The sequence below is a fragment of the Syngnathoides biaculeatus genome, chromosome 9 (assembly GCF_019802595.1).
Source record: "Syngnathoides biaculeatus isolate LvHL_M chromosome 9, ASM1980259v1, whole genome shotgun sequence".
Taxonomy (NCBI): Eukaryota; Metazoa; Chordata; class Actinopteri; order Syngnathiformes; family Syngnathidae; genus Syngnathoides; species Syngnathoides biaculeatus.
This window is the reverse complement of record NC_084648.1, coordinates 31,874,292-31,902,120: the sequence shown is the minus strand read 5'-3', so window position 1 is coordinate 31,902,120 and position 27,829 is coordinate 31,874,292. Positions and strand designations below refer to the sequence as shown.

Here is a 27,829-nt window from a genome sequence, read left to right as displayed (position 1 = left end):
CTTCTCACACGCTGAAAATCATCGGTGGCGCCGAAGTTGGATGACTTCATGAAGCATCAGTAGGCAGCTGATCACAAGTTTGCTGCAACTGCAAAGACGTAGTTGACGTAGAACGTGGCTTCGGCAGGCATAACATTGTAAAAACATACGTAAGGAACTGTCTCAAAACAGAAAGTGTAAATGAACTCGTTAAAATTGAAAGCCCTAAATATAAATTGTTTGATTTTGATACAAGTCTCTATAAATGGGTGAGTAGTAAAAAGAGGACAATCTTTATGACAGGATTCATGCAAAAACTTAGTGTTGAACACTGATGTTATTTTCTACAGCCAGGAGTATAGAAGAGGATTGAGAAACTTTTTTTTTATTGTTATGACACTGACTCTGTCATTCTTGATGTTTATTAGATTCAGGGACCAATAAAAATATAATTCCTTGTATCACATTTACGTCTGAAAGTTATTTGTATGCATGTAACCTGAAGAACAAGAAAGAGTATTAGTTATGTTAGTAGACCGCAGTGTGACCGGCATGTGATTGGCTATTTTTTGGCTATGATTATAGAAAAGTGGCTAATGAAAATTAATTTTGGTGAAAAAAATGGCTAATGATGAAAAATGGGTAGCCAGGGCCCTGAGTTATGTCAAGAGCACATGCTCAGAACTTCTTCGCGTGCGGCGAGCACATTTACATTGAAAGTCATCAACATCATGAGGCATGTCAAAGGAAATTCAGTTACACTGAAAACATTTTTGGGATATAACACAGGTGATGTTTTGGTATCTAACTATAATAAGTATGAGATTGTGATTTACTTTGACTTGGTCTAAGTTCTAATGTTAGACTAGTCTGTCCATATATCATATATATCATAACGCGAATGGTCATTTTCCCCGTGGTATGCGTTATCTTGATATTGAAATCTTTTCTCCCCTACATGCTTTAGGAAGATATAGATCAACTACTGCTAGCTTTTTGACAATAGATAATTACTCTAGATCATAACAATACCTCACAATTGCCTACAGGAATGTTTGTTCCAATGTATCGCTAGCTTGTTGCCACTAACGCCGATTATGTCCAACTAAACTTTCAGCTTTTTCAAAACATTGCGAGTATAGACCGTTCGTGTTTATTCCTTGACAGGCCAGTGCATTTAACTTTTTTTCAGAGAAAGTGTGTCAGATCGAGAATTTTTATTGATGAAAAATTTTAAATACTGTTTTATAACATGTTCTACTAATATCGGTTGAAATTGGAAATTATCATTTCTGAGTTTTAAATTTTAGTTTTCTATTTTAGTTTTGTATTTGTTTATTTTATTTTTAATTTACAGTTATGTTATATAAATACAGTATGTTATTTTAAGGTCTTGAGACTCCATCCCGAATCACACCCGCAACTTTATCTGCAGGCATGACTGGTGGACCACACCCGTAACTATATCTGCAAGCACGACTGACCACACCCACATTCTGACCACACATTTTTCAAATGTGAGGGACTGAAGAAAAGTGTTACTTTTCAGCTGTATATTTGAAAACTATCAAAACATGACTGATGCTTGAGAATCAGAATCAATGACAGATTTAGCAGAGAAATAACTACAAATTTAGAGTTCAGTTTGGAATCGATTCCTTCCACACTTTTTCTGACCCGCTTCTCACAAGAGTCACAGGTGTGCTGGTGTCTATCTTAGCTAACTCTGGGTGAGAGGTGGACTACACCCTGAACTGGTGGCCAATTGCAGTCCATATATAGCCAACCATTCACACATACGGACAATTCAGTGTTGAATTATCTTTCCATGCAACTTGGTATCCGATCCCCGGCAACAGAAAGTGGCTCTATTGACGTGGAACATCACCTCTATGGCAGGGTAAGAGCCCAAACTAGTGTGTGAGGTCAAGAAGTTCTGATTAGATATCGTCAAACTTTCCTCCAAACTCCACTTTGGCTCTGGTACCAGTCCTCCTTATGGCGAGCCCCCGGTGGACACCAACCATGAGGGATGCTGCCAATTTGAAGGAGTTCTACTGGGCCTTTCTCCTCCCCAAACCGTCTCCCTGCCCAATTCACCTCGACATCAGGGAAAACACCACGACCGCTGGGGAACTACAACGGCGCAGCCACCGGCAAGTGACAACAATGCCGCGGCCGCTGGCAAACGACAACAACACCGTGGCCGCCATTGAGCGTCAACAACGCCGCGGCCGTCGAATGCCAGCGAACGACAACAACACTAGGCCACACACATCAACACATTTAGCACCCCTCACTTACGTACTTTATGAAGTTATTATGACGCGTATCTTTTGTTACGTTCTGAGAGAAGGATTACATCGGCGGACACGGACAGAGGTTTTTATTATTGCTGCTTTCAGAGAAGTTTTTCGAGTTTGGTGACTATACGTCTAGTTAGCTAAGTTAGCTCGTGTTACACAGTACTAAGCTGTCTTTGTACTTCTATTTTGTTATTGTTTTGTGTTGTATCGTATTTTGTGTGATTCAATTGTCTTAAATACAATGCAAGTACTTTGTTATATTTTACCAGTTTGACCAAGGGGATTTATTCTAAATTCACACATAGAGATGAATGTGGACATTCGTGAAAATTCCTGAAAATACAAATGTGAACAGTAAAGGTGTGAAGTCCTGCTAGGGGCTCTGGGGGCATGCCCCCCCCCCCCCCGGGAAATTTTTGGAAAAATTGATGGAGGGATGGATAGTTGTGCTGCATTCTGGCGATATCTGTGAACAAAATTTAGACAGAAGTTCCCCAAGGGCCAAGCACAGATTTTTTTGCCCCCCATTCCCCTATCACTGGATAGCACAAAATCACATTTGTCATTAAAATATGCTATCTTATCTCAAGACAAATGAATTAAGAGAACTATTCAATAAAAACACATCTAAAATTGTCCTTTTCCCCACATTACACACATTATAGTATAGCTATAGAATATACATATACATAGACATATCATTTCTACCCTGTACAGCAAAACATGTTAAAGAATTTGATCTGTAGTAATTACTATTAACATTTAAGTCTCAAACTTGTTACGTTGCGTTGTACTGATACACTCTGATACACATTGCTCGTATCTTGGATATCGATCTAGTAATACTAATAGTATATATATAGTAATCAGTTGCCTTTAATATATATATATATATATATATATTACACACACATATATATATATATCACTTACATTTGAAAAATGTACAGGTGTGGTCAGTCATGCTCGCAGATAAAGTTGCGGGTGTGATTAGGGATGGCCTTAAAATAACTTACTGTATTAATATAACATAACTGTAAATTAAAAATAAAAGAAACAAATACATAACTAAAATAGAAAACTAAAATTTAAAACTTAGAAATGATAATTTCCAATTTCAACTGATATAAGTAGAATATGATAGAAAACGGTATTTAAAATTTTTCATCAATAAAAATTCTTGATCTGACAAACTATCTGAAGAAAAGTTACATGCACTGGCCTGTCAAGGAATAAACACGAATGGTCTATACTCGCAATGTTTTGAAAATGCTGAAAGTTTAGTTCGACATAATAGGCGTTCGTGGGAACAAGCTGGCGATACATTGGAACAAAGATTCCTTTCGCCAATCGTGACGTCTTGTTGTGTGTGTGTGTGTGTGTGTGGGGGGGGGGGGCATGCACCACGGGACTGCCGTAAATAGGAGGCCGGCTTGCTAGAACCTTTATGTGCATGTGCTCGACGTATTGGCCACACCTGTTTTTTTTTTTTTAACGCCGTCACACTGCCTCGTAATCGACCAAATGAGCACCCCTGGTGTAACTGAATTTCCTTTGACATTGCTCATGATGTTGATGATTTTCGACGTAAATGCGCTCGCATTACATGAAGCAGTTCTGAACATGCAGTTTCGTACATGCTCCATACATGCTCAGGATGGGTAACTTGCATTTCCTGTTTCCGAGTGAATACTGCTTGTTTTGGTACAGGCTTGTTTAGTCAACACCGTTTATGAAATAAACACGTAAATTAATGTCAAGACCACACAAAATAAGCGACATCTCGAGAGAATGCGAGGGGAGGGGCGTTACTGTTACCAGTGTTAGTGCCTCAACATGGCTACGCTTGTGAAAGCAAAACAACGACCTCAAACGCATGTTCGTTCAATGTTATCAATTAATATCCGGATTAATTTTAGGCAATTTTCCTCAATTTTCCAGAGCAATTTTCCTGAAAATGTAAAATTCCGTAATTCTGGGAAAATCTGGAGGACTTTCATCACTGTACACATATCATATGCTATAAACTGTGAGACAAATTAGTCCCACACCACTATTATGTTTTTAATAGCTCTTTACACTTTCCTACCTGTCATTTAGAACCCAAAAAGATCTCATCCTTTGCACCTGTGCAATCCATTTTTCACAACGAACCAGGTATTTTGGAAAAATGTGAAGAGTGAATCCATCCTCCCGAGTGATCGAGCAAAATCCAGCAATACAATGAGCCGCCATTTTGGTTAACACAGAAAAAAAACAGATACTTTCCTGCCGGTAAAACAGGTAGAAGCACATGAATCTGCAAAAAAAGTCACTTCCTGGTTCTTCCCCAACACAAATGCCTCAAGAGGGTTTTCATGGCGAGAGATGCAAAAATCCATGTACGACAACCTCCTGACGTGGTGAAAAAACGGATGGGTCCATTCCGGCTGACTTTTTTTTCTTAAAAACATACTAAAAATGATCTTTTACGTAACTGTGGACCTTTAAGTGGCACTGAACTACTATACATGTCCTTCATGCTTGTGTTCCTCGAATAACTGAGCTTTTCATGCAGTCAATTCGTGCTACAATACTTGTCATCCATGTTATTGTTCCCATTCTGGGAAATATCTATTAATACATGGACAAGAGTAAGTGAGAGAGAGAGGGGTGGGGGAGAAAGAGAGCGAGAAAGAGAGCGAGAGATGAGAAGAGAATGGAGGATAAAGAATGCATGAAATCCAGAGACTGAGAACTGAAACAAAAGAGGAAAAAATATTCCCCTCCTTCTTTCCATAAAGTGACAGTCATGTTGATGTACAACCCTGGCAGAGGAAAGTTAATTAGATAGGCTGGGTTACTCAAATATGACTGACTGAGAGGATAGAGAAGGACGACATGTAAAAGAGGGCTTTCCGAACTGTGGTGGGAAAAACTATAAGAGTTCATTGTTTGAGTTACCAAAAAATATACCATCAATCTGAATTTAATGTTGGCTCTATTTATGTGTGAGTGTCTAAATATATATATAAAATCAAGGGTCCTGTTCAGTTCAGTGCATATTTATAGGGATGATGCTATGTACTTTTCCTGATTAAGAGCCACTGGGCAGTGGCAAGATAAGCAAAGAGGTGCGAGAAGAGCATACGACACTATTGTAAGAGGGTTGTGGACAGGAGGAAATGAGAATTGCATTTTGGAGAGGATGATCAAACATCTATTGTGTGTGTATTTGTGTGCGTATGTGCTTGGGAGAGTTGGAGAGAGTGAGCGAGAGAGATACGAGAGGAAGTGTATTTGGGATTGAAACGTATATGATGGAACCTGTCAGTTCGTCCAATGGATGGAGCATTCTTCTGTTAATTACAAAATTAATGGCACACTATGCTCCAGTGGACACATGCACTGTTGCATGAGTGGACACAGAGACACACACACATGCACACGCGCACACGCACGCACACACACACTGACAATGGCCAAGCATGAGTTTGTCGTTCCATGTACGTGACAGGCTGTTATTAAATAAGACAAGACACTAAGATAGCATGCTAGTAGAACACACACATGATGGCAGTGGATGACGGGCAACTTCATCAGAGCACCTTTAATGAAGTCACTTTCCAAAGCACAAGAGAGAAGGGGAAAAAAGACGAAGGTCACTAGATTGATGACGCTCATTAGCCTAATAAGGTACTTTAATGAAGGGGGTCTATACTGTCTTGTATCTAGAAACATGGAAACCAGTTGTGATGAATACATTCATACACACTAGAAATATTAATTGCAGACAGAGTCATGAAAATCCTCCAAATTCCTTTTTGAAGATCGTCTCAAATACTCAGAACTCACCTCTCCTTCTGAGGACTGCAGCACGAGCTCTTTCCTACATGACGCCGTGAAGTCTCCAACCCCAGCATTCACCTCCACACCTCGAGGTGCCTCCAGGCTTAGGGTACGAGTTGGGGATTCAAGCCTGAAAAATATAATAACACTTTATTTTTGGGAAAACACGGTCGATGTTGTAATCGCTATTGCTGAGCACATAATGTCAATGTTATCGAGGGGTGTTCAGGTTCTTGTAACAATGAACGCGAAAACTATTACAGCAATTGGTGAGGTCATTCGGTGTTACACTGTACAGTTCCCACTCTGAAGTTGGATAAAAATTTAAATGGATGAAATGTGTTTCTTTAGTACACATGGCAACCGAGAACTTTCCTGTTCTTTAAGAGGATAATTTGAATAAACAGCACATCAACAATAGTTGCAGTGCTAGAAAAAGTAACAGTATGTTTAAATATGGACAGCACAAAAAAAAAAACAACAACATTATACTTGTATTTCTACGAGTGAATATATAGTGTTTCAAAAGATCTTAGCGTCCCTGAAACTCACTGTGAACACTGAATCTGAAAAAAAAATTAACATTCTGAAGAGCTCAAAAGAACATAGACTATGGTTGGTGTTGCTCTCCTTGAAGCCGACAAGGTCAGAAGCTCTCGACAAAACAATATGAGAAGATTGAACAGCACGATGGCATTAGATAAGTGCTACTGTTCCGCTCAAGGGTAAGCTGGCAAATCAAATTGAATAAAAGGCCCTTTTGCCAAAGCGGAGTCAATTACAATTGGTGATGGGGGAGTATAATGAATTAAACAAGCACATTCACAATAGAATCAAATTGGAAAAATGCTTGGCTATTGGCACACTTGTCGAGATTAATTTTGTTCTGAGACTCTTCCTGTGGTTACCTAAACACTACTCGGGGATTGGGAAGTGAGTGGGGTGAGAGGCTGGTAGGGGGTATATCACAAGCCAATAAACAGGTTATCCTAATGCATGGTGTCCAGTCTGTGGCCATTAGGGGGATCGCGGGCAGTGTCATCCTCGTGCTTGACAATAGTTAAACTCCCCAGAGGAGAGAAAATTTATTCTTGGGCTCGCACTGAAAGATAGGGTTGCTGCTTTATCTTGACAATTTGCACCAAAAGCAAATAAGCAAGAAGCTCCTTAGAAGGATTCCCCCCCCCCACCCCCCATTTGTGCACAGAATGCACAGTAAAAATAAGCATACAAACTACGACAACTATCGCCTGGTACTGTATACTGAAGTTAAGAAGCCTGTTAAGATGGCCAGTAAAGCAAAATTGAAGGCTCCAAAATAATTCATTGGTGCAAGAAAGAGCAACAGCAAAGATGGGGGTGAGGGGGGGTGGAGAAATGGATGTGGCTCAGGAGACTAGGTGAATTGACCCCTCCGTGGATATTGCGCAATCCGCGTCACTGACCAATCAGAGGCCAGAGATCTGCAAAGACCAAAGCCCGTTTTTGCTCCCGCCATTTTCTCTGACAACATTGAATGGTCCAGTATAGGTTTAGTTAGCGTTTTATCGCGTATTTGGGTTATTTAACAAAAAATATGGTTAAGAGGTGTAGTCACGGACTTTGTAATCGTGACAACAGGTATCCTGAAAGGCTAGTTGGTGGAGTTCGATTCGTACCCTTTCCAAAACCGAAGACCCAGTACGAAAAATGCCATCGATGGATCAAACTAATGTGGAAGACCGCATCATCAACTAAATCCATCTAATATCAACTGGAACACATATGTTTGCACGAAGGTATGCCCTTTATTTGATTTTCAATAGATGTCTCGTATAAATGAATTCGAAGTTCTTCGCTAGCATAACACTGCTCCGTGTGAACGATTGCCACTCTTATTCTTTGTTGAGCGGTATTTAGCGATGATCGGACTGCACAAACGTGTTGATTTCTTGCTGCCTCGCGGCCGAAGCTTAACCAGACTGTGTTTGCACGAAGATATGCCCTAAATTTGATTTTTAATACACGTCTCGTATAAATGAATGAGACGTTCTGCGCTAGCATAACATTGCTACGTGCGAACGATTGCCACACTTATTCTTTGTTGAGCGATATTTAGCGATGATCGGACTGCGCAAACGTATTGATTTCTTGCTGGCTCGCGGCCGAAGCTTAACCAGACTGTGTTTGCACGAAGATATGCCCTGAATTTGATTTTTAATACACGTCTCGTATAAATGAATGAGACGTTCTGCGCTAGCATAACATTGCTACGTGTGAATGATTGAATGAAATCAGAAGCATGGCGTCTCTCTCAGTTAAGAATGTATTGTATTTAGAATCTATAATATATCGTTGATTTGAATGAAATCAGAAGCATGGAGTCTGTCTCAGTTCAGAATGTATTGTATTGTATTTGCCATTTTTACTGTTTGTCTTACGTCAGCGCACGTGGCGTGACGTCACTTCAGGGGGCGTGGTTAAGTGCCCTGTACGGAGGGGTCAATTAACCAAAGTCAAACAACAAGGAGCATAAACACAGGAAATAGAAACGGTTCATTGAAACAGCCTTAAAGGTCAGGTCACTTAAAGGAAACAGAGGTTGTTATATCTCAGAGATTGAAAAACATTTGTGGTATGTCTGTAACCAATACTTTGACTCACATGTCAGGAGAGTAAAACATGACTGCACGCTGCACACCACATCCTAACCCATGCACATGACCTCCAGAAAGTGTTTCTGGCTTTGCATTACCATGACGACTACAGCAGTGGTGACTTTTTTCCACGGGGGTGTTTTATAGGCAGCATAGTAGAAGACTGGCACAACCATATCATAGTTCTGAAGAACGGGGTTCGAATCCCAGACCTTCCTCTGTGGAGTTGGCATGTACCCATGCCTGTGTGGGTTTTCTCCAGGCACAGTGATTTCCTCCCATATCCCCAAAACATGTGTGGTAGGTTAATTGAAGACTAGCCCATAAGTGGTTGTTTATTGCCTGGCAACGAATTCAGGGTGTACCCCGCCTCCTGCCCTAATACATACACACACACACACACACACACACACACACACACACACACACACACACACACACACACACACACACACACACACATACACATAACAAACACACACGCACACACACAGCGGGTGAAAATTGTATTTAGCATATCACTATTTTGCTCACTAAATATATTTTCAAAGGTGCTATTGACATAAATATTTTTAAATCAGTTGTTGGAAACAGCCCAATTAATCCCCACATACAAAGAAAGTCGAAGAGACAGACATGAAGTTATGTGTCACGTGAAATGACAGTAGAGAAAGTATTGAAAACGCTAACTCGTATTTATTTAATACTTTCTACAACAGCATTTCTTTACATTGAGGGCTTCAAGATGCCTCTTGTATGGAGAAACTAGTGACATGCATTGCTCTGGTGTTGGTTGGCATATTCCTCCATACTCCTTCACAACAAAATTAGCATTCTTGTCATGTCGAATTTGAAGGTTCCGTGAGCTTCTTTTATGGACCTTGAGTTTCCATTCTTTCCATAGATTTTTGGGTCAGGAGATTGACTGGATCTTTCTAGGATCTTTAATTTTTTTGAAATCAATTAAATATTTCCTTGGCAGTATGTGTTGGATTGTTATCTTCAAGAAATGTCCACCATTGTTTAATTTTCATCATCTTCGTAGATGGCAGCAGATTTGTGTCAAGAATCTCTCGGTACATTCGCTCATTCAGCCTTCCTTCAATAATGTGAAGTTTACCAATACCATTTGTTGAAAAAGCAGGCCCACACCATCATGTTCCCACCTCTGAACTTCAGTGTTGGTTTGGTGTTTTTAGGGTGATATGCAGTGCCATGCATTGAGGCATCCAAATAGTTCGATTTTGCTTTTATTTGACCAGACTGCATTCCCCCAGTATTAAACTGGCTTGTCAGCACACTTCAGAGAAGCTTTAACATGCTTTTTTCTTCAGCATTGGGCTCCGGGGGTAAGCGTGTGTACAGGCCGTGGCAGTAGAGTACATTACTCACCATTTTAATTGTGATAAGCATACCTGCTTTTTGAAGCAGTCAACACGTGGTCAGAGCACACAAAAATAAATAATCATTAATGGTCACATTCACACCTACGGGCAATTGTGAGTCACCAGTTAACCTACCATGCATGTTTTTGGGATGTGGGAGGAAACCGGATTGCCCAGAGAAAACCCACGCCGGAACAGTGGGGACATTCAACTTTACATAAGTGGGACTGGGATTTTAACCCCGGTCCTCAGAACTAAGAGCCAGATGCTATAAATATTTGCCCATTGTTCCACCATGAAAAATGTTGAAATGTTCATTAAAATACAGTCTGGAAACAGTTTGACCTGGAACAAATTATTTCCATCAATACAATTCTTCATGGGAATATTTATTATACTTCCAACCTAATTATAGATCAACCAGTGTCCTGGAAAGTGTACTGTATATGGGGATTACATTGATATTGTGATGTAGATTGAGGGGCGTTATAAATGGACTCCTTTCTTCAGGACCTAGTCTGAGTGGCAAACCATTTGATTTTCATCCTGTTATGGTGCATGTGCAGTGGACAGAGAAAAAAATTGACATCATCTGACTTGACAGCTAACACAAGAAGGTTGAAGCGGAGATGAGTTGACACACACATGCTGACAACTCACAGCCCATTTCTCTGGCATCATTTTGACACCTTTACCTCCCTTTCCTACAAATGCTAACGCATCTTGTATTTCTCGTGCTCAGCTTTACATTTGCGTCATAATGAAAAGTAAACATCCTCATTTTTGCCAGGTTCTAATTCCATCCATCTATTTTCTGAGCCGCTTATCCTCACAAAGTTCGTAGGCGTGCTGGAGTCTATCCCAGCAATCTTTGAGCAGGAGGCGGGGTACACCCTGAACTGGTTGCCAGCCAATCAGAGGACACATAGAGACAGACAACAACTACGCTCACAATCACACCTTGGGGCAATTTAGAGTCTCCAATTTATGCCCGTTTTTGGGGATGTGGGAGGAAACCGGAATGCGCGGAGGAAACCCACGCAGGCACGAGGAGAACATGCAAACTCCACAAAGTTGGGTCCAGGATTTGAACCCTGGTCTTCAGAACTGTGAGGCCAACGCTCTCCTGTCCACAGTATTAAATTAACATGGTGTTAATTATTTTGGTAGTTGTTTTTACTGTTATAGAACTGGACTCCATCATACAGAGAGGAAAACCATTTGCACCTTTTGGGATGCAGCTCACGCAACGGCCCTCATTTGCTAATGCAAGTGTACGTGACATTTTGACTGATGTGTGTATAGTAGAGATTCCCTTTTAATGTCATTTCTATTGCTGTTAAATGACTTTTAGTGATCAGGTTCTCAATTCATGAATGTGCATGATTAATACAGCATGTGCACCAGCTTTACTGGATGCACAAAGTAAAATGGTTTAATCTGTTTATCAATCCCTTCAAGAATCATGTTGAATTACAATTCGGACATTTGTGTTGAATAAAAAACGCTCCTCTCATGAGACATTGACTTTACCGTTTAAAATTGGACTGTAAAAACTGGCTAAGACATTGTTTTACAATGGATCGAGGTACAGAAAGTCATCATTACATAATGTTACATAAGGATAACTGTCTAAAGGTTTTTTGAAGGTCTGCAGTCTTCCCCAAAAAAGTAAACTATTTCAGCACACTCATGGTTGGCAATCCTTCGTGTGCTTGATTGTGTGCTCAGGCTCTATTTTTATACACTGCACATCTAAAAAAGAACATAATAACTGGTGTTTCTTGATTTATCATGGAAGTAAAAGGCTCAGTCCTCATGTTTTCCAATTTATTTACACACATTCAAAAAAGAAAATGGGGTGGGGACCAGCACAGGGGGGCCACATGAACGATTGGTGTAGAGGCAGTCCTTAAGTGCCCAATTCACAGCGCTGATAATCTCAAAGATCTCCTTGACATCATTTCTTCATAGAGGATTGCTTGCAGTTCCCTGTAAATGCGTTTTGCACACTTTGACCTCCCTGACTTGAGCAAATTAATTTCTTCTTTGGCCATGTCAAAGACTCCCACTGCACTTTGAGTGTGATGCATTCCAAGGGAATGAAAATAGCTGCTATGAAGGGATAGGAAAGAAGTCTGGTGTGATCATACTCCGAACAGCATCTTTTCAGGACACTGGTATGTGTTGGACCATAAATTCATTGCTGGGTGTAAACCGTATGCATTGAGAGTTACATCACTGGATATATGCCAGTCACGAAAACAGAGCCCCTTAAGTTTGAATGATTTTTACTTTTTTTTTAATCTGTTTCTGACAGGTGAAGCTGAGGTTATTGACTGTCCACTCCAAAGTCTGTAATAATAAAAAATCCAAGTAGCGAAAAGCCTCCCAGGAACTTTTTTTTTCTCTAGTTCCGAAAGAAATTCAGGATACTAAAGGAAAAAAAATGGCACTGGATTCCACCACATGTAAACATCCTTTACTTTTTATTTTGGTTTGAAAAGTAGCGCGATAAGAGCTGCTCTCCAACTGGCTACTCCCGGAGCATATTCCTGGCATCATATTGGCTAGGAGGGATGTCAATCTTTACCCATGACGCACATCCTGTCTCTTGGTTTGTGTGGCGTGATAGATCTGCTCTACCATTGGCTTTCACGTAACATCTTCCTAGCATCACATCACATCACACCATTGGTTAGGAGGGACGTCATAGAGAATGAGGCATCCACTATTCCATCAGCCACAATAAAAGAAGTGTTGATGAAATTCCATGAGATTTCCGAATTTATTCAAAAGAATCATCCAGAAAATGTGTTGAATAGTCGGGCTATTGCTCACTTCGATGATGTTCGTCTTGCACATTTCTGCGAAAATATTAAAAGCTTTCAAAGGCTAATATCTTTGCATTAATACGTCACAAAACATTGAAAGCTAATGTTAATCGTTGTTTTGAATTCATAGTTTTAGCAATTCTTTTATTTTAGTCTAAGTTGTGTGTGTGCCTCCTCTGTCCCCCACAACGCCTCATCACCCATCGTTCTCTTTGCGCAACGTCAAAGGTACATGAATATCATTTTTTTATCATTATTTACATTATGTACACTTTAAATGCTTATTTTTAAGGTAAATTGACATCATTTTGTATTATTCCTTACATTATGTATAATTTGAATGCTTGCTGTTCACGGTAGGGGTGGGGGGGTTTACGGATTAGGCTATTTACATGTAAAACACGTTTCTACTTACAAAAGTTTCACATTATGAAACGGCTTCCGGAATGGATTGATTTTGTAAGTAGAGGTGCCACTGTAATTCAGTTTGACTCAGATGCTTAGAAGGATTTGTTTTATAAGAAATTAAGACTATATCCACATTTAATCAGCAAAACTCCAGCTGATGGTGATTGTTCTGAAAATGGCAAAAATTGTCCCTTATTATTCTGCTAGAAATTTCATCAGCTCCCACCGAATGTGAGTTTTCTATTTTTATGACAATATTACAAACTTCATTGCTGTTCGTGAGCTTCGCAAACAATGAATTAGAATAGCTGCCTGATGTACTGCTCAAAGGGGGATTTTGAAATTGAGTTACATCATCCAATCCATTGTGAACAACGGAAACAAATTCATCATTAAAAGCATTAGCTAAACTGGCCTTCAAATTGGAAGTGTCGGTGTGTAGGTGTATGTCTGTGTTATTAGTTTCAGAGAGTTCAACAGTTTTGAGCACTGTGATTTTCTTTTCTGGTGTGTGAATGAGAAAACAACAAAAGGCCGCAGGAACAATTCATCAGGGGAACTATTTTAGCAAGAACGTAATGCTGAATACAGTACAAGAATGCTAATTTTGGTGTGAAGGAGTATCTTGATTCAGAGTTCTAAATATTTCTCCATTTTCTACTGCTTTCCCACTTGAATTGAGAAGAGAGTGTGGGTACATACTGAACCTATCACAGTCAATGTAATCAAATAATATCCGCCAGGCCATCTACATCACAGATTCAAGCCTCACCAATTTTTATCGCTAGGCACAATTTGAAAAAGACAATCATCAATATTTCCCCACTGATCGGACTAGACGTGTCTTGCATTGGTGTTTGTAGAATGTGTTTTGCATAGACATGAAAGACTTACAGTATATTTCCTAATCAGCAGTCAATGCTATTTTTCTTCAGCGAAAGCAATATTGCTCGGGTAAAATGTTTATTCAAAAATGCCTGTCGACGTAACATTTCATGTGAGAAATAGTTTCTCCCTGTACTAAGCCTTTTCCATTTCCATTATTTCCCCGAAAACCTATTTGAAAGCAAAACAAATCAGGGATTGTACCGCATTCCTTGATTGGGTTTGACCTCGGAAGTTTCACTGGTCAGCTGAATCACTTAATACTTAACATTCCTGCCATTTTCAAAAGGATAGCTTTTGCAGAAGTTTAGATCATTTTAGAGCACAAAAGACCACCAAATAACAATATAATGCTTACTACAAATTTTAGCTGTCAAATTTCTGATAACTGTGTACACTCTGCACCTTTGTGTTGCAATGCGTTTACCTGGTAAGCAACAGAAATTAAACATGCTGAGTTAAAAGCATCCTTTTCCCAGCTGGGCCTTGGACTGCTTAACAAAATGCTAAGATTTCAAAACCATTAATGGCTGGGCATTGGGCCCAAGAATCACAACAGAAGCACTTTGTTTGTCCCATATGGTGTAAACTCTCTGTGAAGTCGCAGTTTACATGCCTGGGATGGAATTCATGTTTGCTCAGATAGCTGGATGGCTTGTCCCTGCTTGATCATTCATCAGGTGTATGTATTTTGGCAAATGTTTTGTTTCGAAAGACCTATGAGACATCAAGGAAGAATGGAGGGCGGAGGGGGTAATTAGGACCACCCCCTTCTCTCCTAGACAATTTGTTTGCAAGGGAGAAAAACTTCAGTAGACACCCAATCCAGGCCACACCCATCCACGAACAGTTTTTGAGGGGCATTGAGCCACCCCAATGAAATTTTTGTGGCAACACCACTGCTTAAAATAGAGTTGCAGAGGTGATTTATAAAGCACATTTTTTGGGGAACTTTGTCTCATAAATGCTATTGTCCAATTGGTCAATTAATTGTAAATCCCGCTGATGAAATATGTTACCATTTAAATGAAACAGAATCTATCAGTACAAAGGAGTAGCACAGCATGTCTGCTTCAAAGGTGAGACAAGTCTACGATCCGAAGCTTGGCTCAGGTCTTCCTATTTTGTGACGTTTACCTATCATCCCGATGCTCATGTTAGATTTCTCAGGGTACTATTGCTTCCCCCCAGATTCCAAAAATTTTCATGTTAGGCTAGATCAAGACTGTCCATATGTAAAGTGGGATTGGCTAGTGACCAATACCCCACCTCTTGACAAGTTAGCTGGGATACTGATTTCATTTTCAAAGCTTTTAATTTTTTCAATAAACTTTTAAAACAATACAAACAAATTTAAACACATAATAATAGTGAAAGACATTAATCCCAATGGATAACACAAAAATATTGTAAGATCCAATTAAAAAAAAAAAAGGAACAACTGTAGTAACGCTGAAAAAAATCTGGGATGTAGCGGGAACAAGGGCAGCATGGTGGGTGACTAGTTAACACTTCTGCCTCACAATTAGAGATGGAAGAAAAGAACCACGGCTCAAATCCCTGCATCGCCATTGTAGCGTTTGGATGTTTTTTCTCTGGGCACGCCGGTTTCCTCTCAAACCCACGTCCCAAAAACATGCGTGGTAAGTGGATTGAAGATGACTTTCCATCCATCCATCCATCCATCAATCCATCCATCCATCCATCCATCCATCCATCCATCCATCCATCCATCCATCCATCCATCCATCCATCCATCCATTTCTGTAGCCACTTATCCTCACCTTTTATTATATTCAAATCAAAAAATGTAATGTAGTCACATTTTTATGACACTTTAATGGAGGTAACAACACTTCGCGGATGTCGTAATGAGAGTACAGTATAAGCTTGTGCAAGACCGTTTGTTGGTCAAATACTGTATGTTTGAAAAGTGACTTTTAAATTTGATTTATGCTTCCTATAAAACTTGGGTGACATTCATCTTGCCCTTTCCTCTTCAGAGCCATTGAAGGCCTAAACACCTTGCCATTTGTGACACAAACCTATGACCTTTGCACATTAAATGCAGTGTCATCTGACTCAGTGCCTCTGTCACAGCTATTTAATCATGTTAATGAAGGATGTAAAACATATTAAAATGTTTTTTTCTAAAAGGTCTGAATGAGGCACTGACATAGGACTGGACTAGATCAAGTACAAATGTAAGAATATGTGATTCCAGAAGCCTCATGAGTTTGTGTTACAAGGAGGAAAGTTTGTTGCTCTGCCCCATGAATCGTTCAGGTATCAGAGAGAGAGAGAGAAAGAGAGAGAGAGAGGGAGAGAGAGAGAGACCCTCCAGCTTTTTCCAAAGGTTATATGGTCCCCACTGAGTTAGTGAAGTGGCTCTTGATTGAGCCAATGCACAGTACAGTTTTTGCTTTCAGGAGAAATTGGAAATTGTACATGTTTGTGTGCAGAGGTTATAGTGGAACTGAGATGCATCCACTTGAATAATGTCAACAACTGTTTTAGCAATTAATTTTTTTGGTAACTTTAAAGATGTGGAGTGGATATCAGTACTTATGGGCATACTGTAAAAACATTTGAAAATATGTGGAATCTGCAGTAGAAATTTACAATCCTCCTTGTCTGCTTTTTACACCACAAACCTTAACTTTACAAATGTGCCTGCTGTGAAATGAATAACAGAAGTCTGGGGGAAGAAAAAGTCAATTTCATGCTTTTGCCTCTAATGGGGCACCAAGCTGATAATTTAATCAGTAGTGAAAGACTAGCCACACTCCTCTGCAGGTTCAACCAATGTAACTGTGGTAGTACATTTACTTCATATATTCATTCGTTGGTAAAATGCAGCCCTATGGGGGCACAAACCAGTGCAATCTGTAGGCCGGTCCCAAACCCGGATAAATGCAGAGGTTTGCGTCAGGAAGGGCATCCGGCGTAAAAACTGTGCCAAACAAATATAAGTGTTCATCTAAAGAATCCCATACCGGATCGGTCGTGGCCCGGGTTAACAACGCCCAACGTTTCCAAGTAGGTTGGAACAGCTGGCCAAAGGTGTCTGGTGTGTTATGTGACAGAAGAGACTCTGCTAGGATGAAGGGCAAAGTTTACAAAACAGTGGTGAGGCCGTCCATGATGTATGGATTAGAGACGGTGGCACTGAAGAAACAACACGAAGCAGAACTCGAGGTAGCAGAAATGATGATGTTGAGGTTCTCACTTGGAGTGAGCAGGTTGGATAAGATTAGAAATGAGCCCATTAGAGGGACAGCCAAAGTTGGATGTTTTGGAGACAAGATTCGAGAGAGCAGACTTCGATAGTTTGGACATGTTCGGAGGCGAGAGAGTGAGTATATTGGTGGAAGGGTGCTGAGGATGGAGCTGCCAGGCAAAAGAGCGAGAGGAAGACCAAAGAGAAGGTTTATGGATGTGGTGAGGGAAGACATGAGGACAGTTGGGGTTAGAGAGGAAGATGCAGAAGATAGGCTAAGATGGCAAAAGATGAGACGCTGTGGCGACCCCTAACGGGACAAGCCGAAAGGAAAAGAAGAAGAAGATTCATTCATTGCTAAAACAGTTTGTAGCTGATATTTTGTTAATCAACTCCAACAAAAGTAAAATTAAGTAAACCGGGGCTGGCATTCCTGTGAGGCATACATGAAAATGGTGATGATGAGGTCCTTAAGTCAAGACAATCATGCACTAAATGATCAACTTGTACAATTTTTTTCCCATTTTTTTTAAGTAGCTGTACAATCTAGTTTTTTTTCAATGTCCCTTTAAGGGCTCTGTACAACAACATGTAAGTAATGTTAAAAAAAGGGGGATTTTATACAGAATGACTAATGACATTCAGATTCAGAATTAACTAAAAATTACTCATCCATGTCAATGCTTGTCATTTTTTATTTGCCATTATATGATGTCCACATACTGCAGATGAAATGTTCATGTTGAACTCATGCTGCCACAAACTTTTTCTCTATAACTGCCAGAAGTCGTTGCTCTCACTTCACTTTACTTTATAACGCCAACTCTTATTCTTCTCCGCAATTCCTCAGGGACACATTCAGCTCCTTGATGACGACACTCATAGCGTTCTTAGCTCTTCCCAGCCATACCATCATACCACTAACACTCTGCTTCGATGAAAATCACAATCAACACGCCTAAAACGGTCCAGAATCAGTCCTAGAAGCCCATAGCAGAGGTTTTTTTTTTGTGCATCTTTATGGCTGTGAGGCAGATAGACTTCCAATGTGTGTTTTTATTTGACACTAATGATGTAAAAAACGGGAAAACCAAGAACTTCAATGCATATAGAACAAACACAATGTTAGATATTTTCTGCTCGAATAAATGGAAATGTTCACAGCAAGATTAATACAATACACAAACATATTCACTCAGGATTGTTTATCATCACACAGATAACCTACTTTTTATCTAAGTCTACTTTCTCAAGTAGACTTGGCTTTTGTAATGGTCTTCTGACTGGACTCACCCAAAAGTGAATTAAACAGCTACAGCTCATTCATAATGCTGCATCTTGGGTTCTGACCAGACCAAAGTGGTCAGAGCATATAACTCCAAGGTTTTTCTTTGGCTTTTTGTGGCATTGGTCTTATTCCAAAAAGAAGACAAAGGACTATTGTCAACAAGAGGACAAACCACCTCTCAAAAAGAGATGTACACATAAGAATGAAGTAAAAAAGACACTATAAGTTACATTGGAAACAAGCATATATAGGCAGGACCGTAGAGCACATTCATTATCGTTCTATTACTTCCAATTTGATTCTATTGGCTTTTTACTATAGATGCATAAAACTCTACTGCAAGATAAAATGTCTGCATCAGGCCACCAACCATACTAAGTGATTATCCTTATTATTAACATACACTCGTGCAAAAAATGAAGCGCAATTCTTAAAGACACATTTCATGAGAATCTTTTCCCAAAGGCGCAGTTCAAAGAGAAAGTGGCTTATTCTAAAATCCAATGATATCCAATTACTTTGACATGAACCACACTTTTTAATCAAAAAAAAAAAAAAAAAACAGCCAAGGGCGGCCAAATTCAGTAAGTTTTATAGAACTAATTAGGTGGTGCTCTTTGGCATCCCACACTACATTCCTTCATCAAGTTCTTCAATGAAAAAGACGGTGAAATTAACGCTTCAACAATTATCTGTAAAATATTTTACTTCGGCTCCTGCTGTTTAAATAAAAGAAAAGCGAAGGCTAGGGCACGTTTTAGACACGTAATTTGTTAGACCCATGAGTTTAGCCCATTTGAATGTTCCAAGTCACTTGCTGAGAATCTCATTATACGCAACTCATCTCACTGGTTCCCTGTGTTTGAAAGCTATAAAATGTTTATTAATTGAATATATCTTCCAACCTTGAAGTAAGCTTTTGTTGTTTTGAAACCAAGAGGTTGAGAGAGGGGAGTAAGATTGAGTTTCAGTGATGACTCATTTCTCCACTCCCTCTTCTGAAATGACACATTTCTTAATTGGGCTGATGTGGAAGTGCGCCGCCAGGATGCAGGGCCATTAAGTCAAATTGCTTCTGTCATTTAGAGACGTACGACATAGAAACAACTTATAACCAAAGCAACAACAGACAAATATCCTTTTTGGAGTATGAGGGATCACACTAAAGCACCTACTTCAGGTAGGCTAGAGAGAATTGTGACAGAAATTAGGTCAGGACGTGATGTCCTCAATTTGGTTTAAATGTATCACTCTCCCATTGTTAAGGACACTGAGCCACACTCAAGGCTCACCACTTACTAAGTAAATACAGTAAAACTGGGACAACTGGTGAGATCATTTAGCAGTAATTACTTGTCCACCAGCACCACTCCAGGACTGAGATTGAAAAGGCTGAGGGATGAAACATAATCACTTGTTAGTTTTGCCCATTTAGAAGACTTATCAAAAAGACAGTAACTCGGATCTTTGAACAAAGGCCTTAAGGGTTTTGTTTACCCATGCAAGTGTTTTTAAGAACTGCTTGAATGTTTATTCCCGATAAATTACAAAAAGAAAAATTCCTTCAGTGTGTGAACTGTGTGCTTGACGGAATTTAGACAATTGTCTGACCGTATGGCGGCACGGTGAACGACTAGTTAACACATCTTCCTCGCAGTTCTGAAGACCGGGTTCAAATCCAGCTTTGCAGGTGTGGAGTTTGCATGTTCTCCCTGTGCCTACATGGGTTTTCTCTGGGCACTGTGATTTACTCTCGCATCCCAAAAAAGATGCATGGTAGATTCATTGAAGACCCTTACTTATCCATCGGTGTGAAGGAGAGTATGAATACTATGTGCCTTGTGGTGGGTGGCAACCAGTTCAGGACATGGTCTGCTTCTCGCCCGCAGTTAGCTGGAATAGCCTCCAGCATATCTTGTGATCCTAGTGAAGATAAGCGGTGTAGAAAATGGATGAATAGATGCCTTACTGTATATTTCTGTGTGAGCATATTACGTACATTTTGTACTTCAGAGACCAAATCTCTGTTAGTTCAGTTCGGACTTCTTAATTCTAATGATAAAAACGTCAAATGCATTCTTCCAAGATTCCACATGAGAATAGTTGGGTGAAGCTTAGCAAAAAAATAAAAAATAAAATAAAATCTTGAGAATGGAAATAATGATTTGGCGTGCATGGCAAGCTACTTGTCATTATTTCATGCTACTTAAATACTGGAACCTCAAAAGTAAATGTCTCTGAGTTAATGCAATAGGTATTTTTTTACATATTGGAATTTGCATCTATGACCAATGAAGGATTCACTTGCAATTGTTTTTCCCCTCTTTTTGCGTTTTTGCAACACTCACTGTGAAAAATAGGGACCAAAGCCATTGAGTGAAGATCATAAGAAGACAGGAATAATACACGAGTGATGCGGGAATCGATAGTGAAATCTGGATACCTCTGATACCAGATCTTTTTGCTCTAAAATTGATACTCAAGTCAACATAACAGTTTCACTAAATGTGCTTTAGTAATAGGAATACAGCGGAAACAACATTAACTAATTGGTCAGCCGAGATCAGGAGTCTCAACAGTTGGCCCGCGAGATGGTATTTTGTGGCCCCCTCCTTAATATGAAACTTTAATGTTAGTGCGGCCTTCAAGTTTTAAATGAAATGCACTTTTGCAGTATTGTGTGCGGCGCTGACGAACCTCCCAGTCACGATGGCTCTCTGGGGTATAACGTCGACAGGGCTTGATGCAAGCAGAGAAACATTTTTCAATGAGTGAAACTTACAGCAGCTTTGCCAGTTTTTTTTTTTATATTAGTTTGCACACAAGTTGCTCACACCTGCATCCTTCATCTTATTTTGTGTTTTGAAAAAAACAAAAAACAAAAGATGTCTGAGAAGATTTTTTAAAATTTATAATTTATAGCCTCAGCCAGACCTTGCCTCCAGCGGCCTCAAGGTAAAATGAGTTTGAGACCCCTTCTCTAGATGCAGTTTGGGAGTTTTGTGGAAATCATTTATGGTGAAGCGGACAGAAAGGGTGTTAATGTCAGCCAATACAGACACGAGATGTAATTAAACAGAGCCTTTGCAGTAAAATGCTAAGGTGAAATTGGAAAAATATGAATAAATATAGTTTATATGCCAAATCGCCATATAATCATTTAATTTGCTTCAAATTTAGATGAATATTTAAAAAAAGTTATATCCAGCCATTCATTTTTTGAGTTGTGGGAGTGCTGGAGCCAACCTACCAGTCATCGGGCAGGAAGCAGGGTACACCTTGAACTGGTTGCCATCCATTCGCAGGGCATACATAACTATTCACATTTACATTCACACCTGTGGGCAATTTAGAGTCTTCAATTAGAGAACATGCAAACGCCACACAAGGGGAGGCCGAGATTTGAATCCCGATCCCCAGAACTGTGAGGCCAGAACTCTACAGCTGCGTAACCCTGCCTCTTTTTATTATCTTTACATTTAATTAGAACGTTGTCATTTTTCTTCAGAATTGAGTGAAGAATGAGTGGTTAACACCTCCACATCACAGTTCTGAGGTTAGGGGTTCAAATCTGGGCTCCAGCATTCTTTTTTGAAGTTTGCGTGTTCTCCCCTTGCCTGTGTGGGTTCTCTCCAGGCACCCCAGCTTCCTCCCACATTCCAAAAGCATGCTTCTTGGATTAACTGAACATTCTAAATTCTCCCTAAATGTGAATGTGAGTATGAGTGCTTCTCTGCCTGTATGTGTGTACCGAAACTCTTGCCCAAACGTCGGCTGTGATTGGCTCCAGCTCACCCGCAACTCAAGTGAGGATAAGAGGTACAGAAAATTTGATTTTTGTCCAGTGATTGGCTCAGCGCAATTACATTTGAATATGGTTTCAAGTCAAATAATGAAAAACGATAGAACTGAGGCTGGTGTATGTGACTGGGTCATCCACAGATGAGCACAGGCTTTGGAGCATCTGGTCCAACTAATATTTAATGGGGAAGAGAAACACTATTTTAAAAAGAGTTGGGTCTAAGAATTATGAATACCCGAAAACAGTGTGCAGTATTCTCTCAAGAACTTGTATGAAGCCGAAGCATTGTATGTTATAAACTTGGACAAGACTGGATTATACAACCACATGAGTTTTTTTTTCTCTACCAATTGCATTGCATCTTTAATGACTAGCCTCAGCTGGGGTTTATGCAGGAATAGGGCTATAATTTGTCGCACTAAGAAATTGAAAACTGTGTGGTACTTGAAATCATAACTTAATCATGCTTAAAATGATTTTGTAAATAATGCTTCACAACAAAAGTAGGGTATTGCTTGTTTATCAAAGTACATAATGAGCAATACTGATATATGAAAACTTTTTTTTAAAAGTCCGGACTGACACTGTACTGTAATTTGCATTATTTTTGTGACTGTCTCCAGATGTAATACTCTCCCATGGCCTTTACAAACAGAAAACGGCGAAAGGTTCCTCTGCACGTGAAACTGCAAATGGAAGGTTACATGGATACAGTCTTGGGGATAAGGGCAAAATGGCAAAGAGCTCAAATCAGTGCCTTTGCCTATGTAAGAGTTAAGCCTTTCTCAGGTGCCATTTCAGATACCATGAAGGAATTAGATGAACAGAGGAGGCACAGCAAGAGAGAGAGGATGGAAGTTGCACAAGGGAGAAACTGACTCAGCAACAGCTTGCTTCTCTCTGATGTGGATCCAAGCAGATAAAGTTACAGGCCTGACTCAAATGTCTTGAAGCATGGTGATGTTGCTGCAGTGTGAGACATCTCAGCTATTGATTTTGTATTCCCTCCTCAGTCAAAGTATTGCTTTCCCATGCAGTTGTTTATTTATTGTTGCTGCCCTCAAGACTTGGGGATACTTAAGCACTCCTCTCCAATATGAGAACTCTGTGGCCCTTGTTAATATAAAGGTGATCATTAGTGTACTTTGAAAAGTTATGACCACTTTATCTACTGTATATGTTTGTGTATGGTGCTCAAAGGTACCTACATTTAAGATTAACAAGATTGGAGAGGAAAATTCTTTAGTCTGTAGTACACATAAAAAAAAATAAATCAGCAGAACCACAAGTCAAAGCTATTCAGTCAATATGACCTGCAAAAACAACAAACAAACAGACAACAGCATATGGAGCTACTCCTTTTCAACATTGTCCCATAAAACAAATTTCCATTTGTCATTGGTTTTCTGAGCTGCTTATTCTCATCAGGGTCGCATGAGTGCTGGAGCCCATCCCAGCTTTCAACGGGCAGGAGGCAGGGTACACCCTCAACCGGTTGCCAGCCAATCCCACAAAAACAACCATTCGCACTCACAATCACATCTCAGGGCAATTTCAGAGTCTCCAATCAATGCATGTCTTTGGGATGTGGGTAGAAACTGGAGTGCCCGAAAAAAAACACATGCAGGCACGGGGAGAACATGCAAGCTCCATACAGGGTGGCTGATATTTGAACCTCAGTCTTCACAACTGTGAGGCAGATGTTCTAACCAGTTGCTGCCGAATTTCTAGTCTTTGTTTTTAAGCAGTCACACAAATCTAATTACATTAAAAAGTCCAAATAATGGAGTGGAAAGAGATTTTCATTGGGTAGCAACAATTTTTTTTCTCAATAACATTTTGTTTCTTTACATAAACCTCGACAGAACTGGAACCCTTTCTTAGTCAATATTGTGATTCTACTTAAATATGTCAAAACAAGCCAGTTTCACATATTGTATGCTTGGTACAGCATAACACTAGTTTCCCTCCCAGCCGGAAGGCGAATACCGAGAACATGACTTCAAGTGGTTATCACAGAAGACACTTTGACAATAGATGGCAAGGTATGTTATTTGGAAAAGAGCATTTTGTTGCCAATAGCAGCAACTCCGTTCAAGCACTGTGAGCTTCCCTTTCAAGTGTCTGAAACTTCCTTCACAGTTTCTGTCCACGAGGGAACTCTTTTAACATTTCAAGTGACAAATAGTGATCTGAGGTGCCTCCAGCTCCCTGGTCACTGTGATTGACAGTTAGCAAGTAGAATCCTACTTGTCGCACAGAAAGAGCATGAAAAAGAACCATTTACTGTAGTTGAAGTGCTGGTAGAATTTTGGGGGTGGTTTTTTTTCAACTGTATAAATAGTGTACTATAGTAAATGGTATTACGGTTGGTTATAAAGTGATAGTCATAGAATAGTCAAACAAGGTAACTTATTTTCCTCCTCCTATTAATGTTTATCACATGGTAAACAAAGGTTCATAGTGGATTCCCTTTTCCATTCATTTTGTGGAGCCTTTGCATCTTATTTAAAAGAACATTACACTATTTCTATTTCACCAGAACTTCAAACTCTCTTCGTTCCCCACCAATTTTTAGTATGCAAAGAGGTGGATTTTCCCTGAAATGCATATGCTGTGCTTTCAGTTCCCATTTTCTTCTCAGTAGTTGTGACATTGGTATCAGAGTGGAGTAATTTCAATTTCTATTCTATTTCTGAACTAGAGACATTAGATAATGGATCGGATGAACAAAAGAATAGAAATAGAGAAATCTTGAACAAATGACCCCAAATTAGAGGGAGAAACCATTATGCCTGTAATGTTTATTCTACCACCATTAGCTGTTTCATCATACTATTGTATTACAATTACAAAATTTTGTAAAACTATGCAGTCATCAAATACTACTTAGAGAGAACGTTATGGAGTACCGGAGATTGTTAGTAGAGGGAGGTGGATATGTCTTAATGTGGTTGCATACGTCAGAACTCAATGACAGAAGAGGCATACTTTCTAGCGTGAGAGGAGAGTGGCCGTGTATCAGTTATACTTCTTTTGCCCTATATACAGCAAAGTACTCACTTTAAATCCTGGAAGGGCTCTGCCCTCACGTGTGACGTCTGTACAGAATGGCTAAACACGACTCCTTCTGACCCTGTGAAGCAGGAGAAGAGATAGATTTAAGGTAAAGTTTAGCAGAAGTAAATTAAATGATTAAAAACTGAATTCTGATACTATTCGTTTTTTTTTTTTTTGATAAATAATAGCTCCTTTCCCATTGCCTGTAAAAGCCAATCTTTTATAACTCAGACTGGGGTAACAAAGTCATCCTCCAAATAGCCCACCTTCAAAGTGTTTTGTATTGAACCTGAATCTGAGACTGCACCAAGACCAAGACTTCGATAGATACGGACAAAAGATGGTTTGGAACTAAAATCAGGAAGGGCTTTAGGTGAAAATTTCTTGGCAGAAATATCTGATATTGTTGGTTCCATTCAAATCTTAAATGATTAAAATTTCAAAACAATAAAAAAAAAATCATACCGAAGGTGATGCACCATAAAGACCCCCCCCCCCCACACACACAAAAAGAGTGATGTCAAGACTTAGACTGATTGCGTCACAACTAATGCCAAAAACTGCTCATTTTTTTAAAGGTTGCATAACAGCAGGCTAAAATGTTAGAGTTAATAAAGAATTTAGAAGTCAGTTTGACAGTGAATTAAATAATTTCAAATGTATTGATGTAATATAACTATTTATTTATTGCACTATGTATTTCCGATGGGAATAAATCATGTCGAAATCCAACAGAAGAAATGTGGTTCCCTAATCTGTAACTATGGCTCAAAGCAAACAAAAGCACAACACATTATACTTCAGTACAAGAGAGGCATGCTATTGTTCCTGCCGTACAGTATTTGTATTCTCTCTGGATAAGACATTAACTTCTAATGGCGCTGATCTCTCCCCAATTATCAGGATCAGCATGTGGATGAAAGTTTAACTTGTATTTGAATAGTTCTCCTTGGAATGTGTGTATTGTGTTTTTGTGTACTGTTGGTAAAGACAACAAAAGGGCCCTTCTAACTCGAAGTATTAGAGCACCTGTCACAATGAGTTTCTCTGTGCCGATGCTGATCTCCTCTTCGTCTGCAGAGAAAAGAACTCGCTCCCCATCGGCACTTTTCACCTCAAACCTCTGACACTGGACTTCCACTATTTCGGCACCTGGCAGAGCAAAGAAGAAAATTGGCTCTGAGTCAAAGATTTGGAGTACAGGAACATTCGAAGCGTACTTAATGTACCATGAAGATGGCTCCATATATGGCTTGCAACAGAACCACTTATGTGTGGGGGTTTAGCTTGAATGGCCCTTGAAGAATGCAAAGCCTGTACCGCAATATGATGAAAATTGTTCACTAACCCATAAATTATGCTGATACTCTGTGCGTTGTTGCTGGGCCAACTGTGCATGATCTGTTAAGTTTGTGATATTTTACTAATATCAGATATAGAAGATGCTAAATGAGACATTTACGTATTGTAACAGATTGCAAATGTTGTTGAAATCATTTGGAAAATTGGTGCAGACCTCCGTATTTTAACGAGAGTGCTACGCTTTAGGAATTTGAGAGCAGCAAAAGCTAAAAAATGAAGTTCGAATGATGGAACTGAACATTTTTTTGGTAGAGGCAAACAAACATTACTGACTTATTGAAATAAATGTATTGTTTTGCTAATTATAAATGACATTTAATCCATGTTTTGTATGATTGATGTTGCCCCAAATGTGTGGGAATGCTTTGTAAATATTTTGGCTTTTTCATGCGAAAATATTTTTACATTCCATCTCACTAAACCATATTGTTGAGCTAATTAAAAAAAGTCAACTGTTACAGTATCAGCAACTATTCTTCAGTGCAAGCTATTGCCGCAGGAAATACAAAACCATCCTTTGCCAAATTCATTTGCGCACTGTGGGGTGGGACATCTCACTAACAATTATTGTATTACAGAACAACGTGCAAGATTCGGAGATCATGAAGTTAATCACAAGTTTGCATTGAGCTAATACATTGAACAAACACAAAATACATATTTGCAGGTTAGAGCCTCCCTGGACACCTCCCTTCTTTTGCAAACTATTAAGAGTGCCAATTAGACACCAGGAGTGTCCTGTCAGTCACAATCAAACGTTGTTAGCTGCCATCAATGTGAGAGTAGCAACCAACCCATCACACCCCTACGCGCTGTCCTTGTTAAACTGAGACAGT

The 27,829-nt window shown here is 39.6% G+C and overlaps 1 protein-coding gene across 1 annotated transcript in view; it reads right to left on the bottom strand.

Moving 5' to 3' along the window:
• LOC133506152 (zeta-sarcoglycan) overlaps nucleotides 1-27,829 on the bottom strand; it is a 188,332-nt gene that overhangs the window by 16,540 nt on the left and 143,963 nt on the right. The window contains exons 5-7 of the mRNA XM_061829983.1: nucleotides 26,661-26,783; nucleotides 25,635-25,707; nucleotides 6,120-6,243 (exon numbers count right to left, since the gene is read on the bottom strand). Of these exons, the coding sequence (XP_061685967.1) occupies nucleotides 6,120-6,243; nucleotides 25,635-25,707; nucleotides 26,661-26,783 (320 nt within the window). The remainder of the gene's footprint in view (nucleotides 1-6,119; nucleotides 6,244-25,634; nucleotides 25,708-26,660; nucleotides 26,784-27,829) is intronic.